Here is a 2,346-nt window from a genome sequence, read left to right as displayed (position 1 = left end):
AGATACGAGACACCAGCCACCATAGTATTTTTTTGTCCATATAATGGATGTCATTGGGAACTGAAACCTTTTTATTACACATATGTTCAATTCAATAGCTTTTTCACTGTACAGTATAAAGATTATTTCACTATTTTTGATAATGTGTTCTGTAAACGGGACAGTTATTGCCCACCTATTACATTGCAATAGTTATTTTACAGGGTAAACTGGGAGGGTTATGGACAGCTCAAGCATTCTTGAGTTCCAGTGGATGACATAACCCCTCTATGTCTGGACCCCATTCCTAATTCACAGAAATCATCTTAACCTCACCAAGGGACCCCTCAGATGAGTTCCAGGAGCCGCTCAAAGGAAGGGTGATCTACAGTGGCTGATTACTGATTAAAGCAAAAACCACCACACCTGTGTTCAGTTCAGTTCCACCTGTGCATTGCTTTTATGTGGAAATACTAAACAATACCAAGACAGCGAAGAAATGATGAAAAAAATAAATAAAAATGCTTTAACTTTTGACCAGTGTAAGAGAATTCTAATCTGGACTGAAGAAATTAATTGCATTTCAAAGCTAATGTTTAAAAAAAAAAAAGATTAAAAAAAATTAATAAAAAACAAACAAACATTTGAATGTTACATCATCAGTGGGCAGTAGATGGGTGGGCCGTCTGATCCAGACACTGTATAAATTATAGACAAGAAAGAGAGCAGAACAAACTCCTAACATGAGGAGACTCACTCATGGCTAATGAGACAGAGGATCATGAGACTCTTTACTGCTTTCCTGCCGTCAACTCATCATGTATCAAGGGAAAACGCTCTAAATATGAATACAATATCATGTATGTGTTTGTATCATTGCTGTCAGCATGGACTGTGTTTCTGAACCTGCTGGTGATCATCTCCATCTCTCACTTCAAGAAGCTTCACACTCCAACCAACCTGATTATTCTCTCTCTGGCTGTGGCCGACATGCTTATGGGATTTCTTTTACCCGTAGAGGGCTCTAGGCAGATTGAGACGTGTTGGTACTTTGGAGACACTTTCTGTGAACTGTTTATGATAATCCTTGGATTGGTTTTCTCAGGATCTCTCAGTAATTTAGTTTTAATTGCTGTTGATCGTTATGTGGCTGTGTGTCACCCTTTACAGTACCCACAGAAAATAACCACAACTAAAACTTTAGTGAGCATCTGTCTGAGCTGGCTTTGTTTTTCAACTTATAACACTATCCTTGTAATTGATAATGGATATTTTGACAATCCACTCAGAACAGACATGTGTTATGGAAAGTGTTCTCTTACGATAGGATTTGCCTGGTTTGTCACTGATCTGTTCGTGTCTTTTATTTTTCCATGTACCCTTATCATAACTTTATATTTGAGGATTTTCTATGTTGCACATCAGCAAGTGAAAGTTATAAACTCTCTGATGAAGGGTGGTAAATGTGTAACGGAAGGTTCATTGAGGAGGAAATCTGAGAGTAAAGCTGCTCTGACATTAGGAATCATTGTGATAGTTTATATGCTTTGCTTTATACCATACTATATCTGTTCTATGACAGTAATCTCTTCCACAACCATAAATGTTTTGACATGGGTCTTGTACACAAACTCAGGTCTGAATCCACTGATCTATGCTTTATTTTATCCCTGGTTTAAAAAGACAGTTAAACACATCTTAACTCTGAAGATATTTCAGCCATCATCCTCTCTGGTTGATATTTTTACAGAGCATCAATTGTAATTAAACTGGTAAAGCTGTCACTCATAAAGGATATGATTATCTTTGTAGGATTTATATTTGTAATTTACACTACATGTATCTTAGTATGTAGCTTATTTCAGAGAGTATGTTTTCTGCATTTGATGTTCAATTTAACTTCTTTCCACACACACTGAAATAAATCGACACAATGTTCATAAATTGTATTAAATTAGCTCATTTAATAAACTGAGCACGCAGCATAAATCCTCAATGTACTGGAATAAATGGTAAATGTAGATATTATGTGCTTTATGCTTAATCACTTTCATCAGTCATGTTGCATCTGTGTTATCAAAAACATTATGACAAAAAAGGGACAGTCAAACAGAACTAAACTCGGTAAAAAAAGTGATGTCCTCTAACTTTCAACTGCTTTTATTTCCAGAAAATGTCTTAATGTATAAATATTGGTATGAACATAAAAAAGATTCAACAACTGGGACATAAACTAAACAAGTTCCGCAGACATTTGAGGAAAAGAAATGGAACAATGAGTCCCTGAACAATATGAAAATAAGCAGTCATAACTGGTGTAGCCAGGAGCTGCTGTAAGTCCCACAGATCATCCTCATGGACTGTAGC

General features: G+C 36.1%; 1 protein-coding gene across 1 annotated transcript; it reads left to right on the top strand.

Annotated features, from left to right (window-relative positions):
- Positions 1-639: 639 nt before the first annotated feature.
- On the top strand, positions 640-1,743 carry LOC311297038 (trace amine-associated receptor 13c-like; the record flags this gene model as incomplete). Its single annotated transcript, XM_084419108.1, has 1 exon — positions 640-1,743. Exon 1 carries the CDS (start codon positions 739-741, stop codon positions 1,741-1,743), a length of 1,005 nt encoding a protein of 334 aa, XP_084275234.1. The 5' UTR covers positions 640-738.
- Positions 1,744-2,346: the final 603 nt, after the last annotated feature.

Source organism: Rutilus rutilus (genome assembly GCF_951802725.1).
Source record: "Rutilus rutilus genome assembly, chromosome: 1".
Lineage (NCBI taxonomy): Eukaryota > Metazoa > Chordata > Actinopteri > Cypriniformes > Leuciscidae > Rutilus > Rutilus rutilus.
Note: the sequence above shows the minus strand (reverse complement) of the source record. Positions and strands in the feature narration are given on the sequence as shown.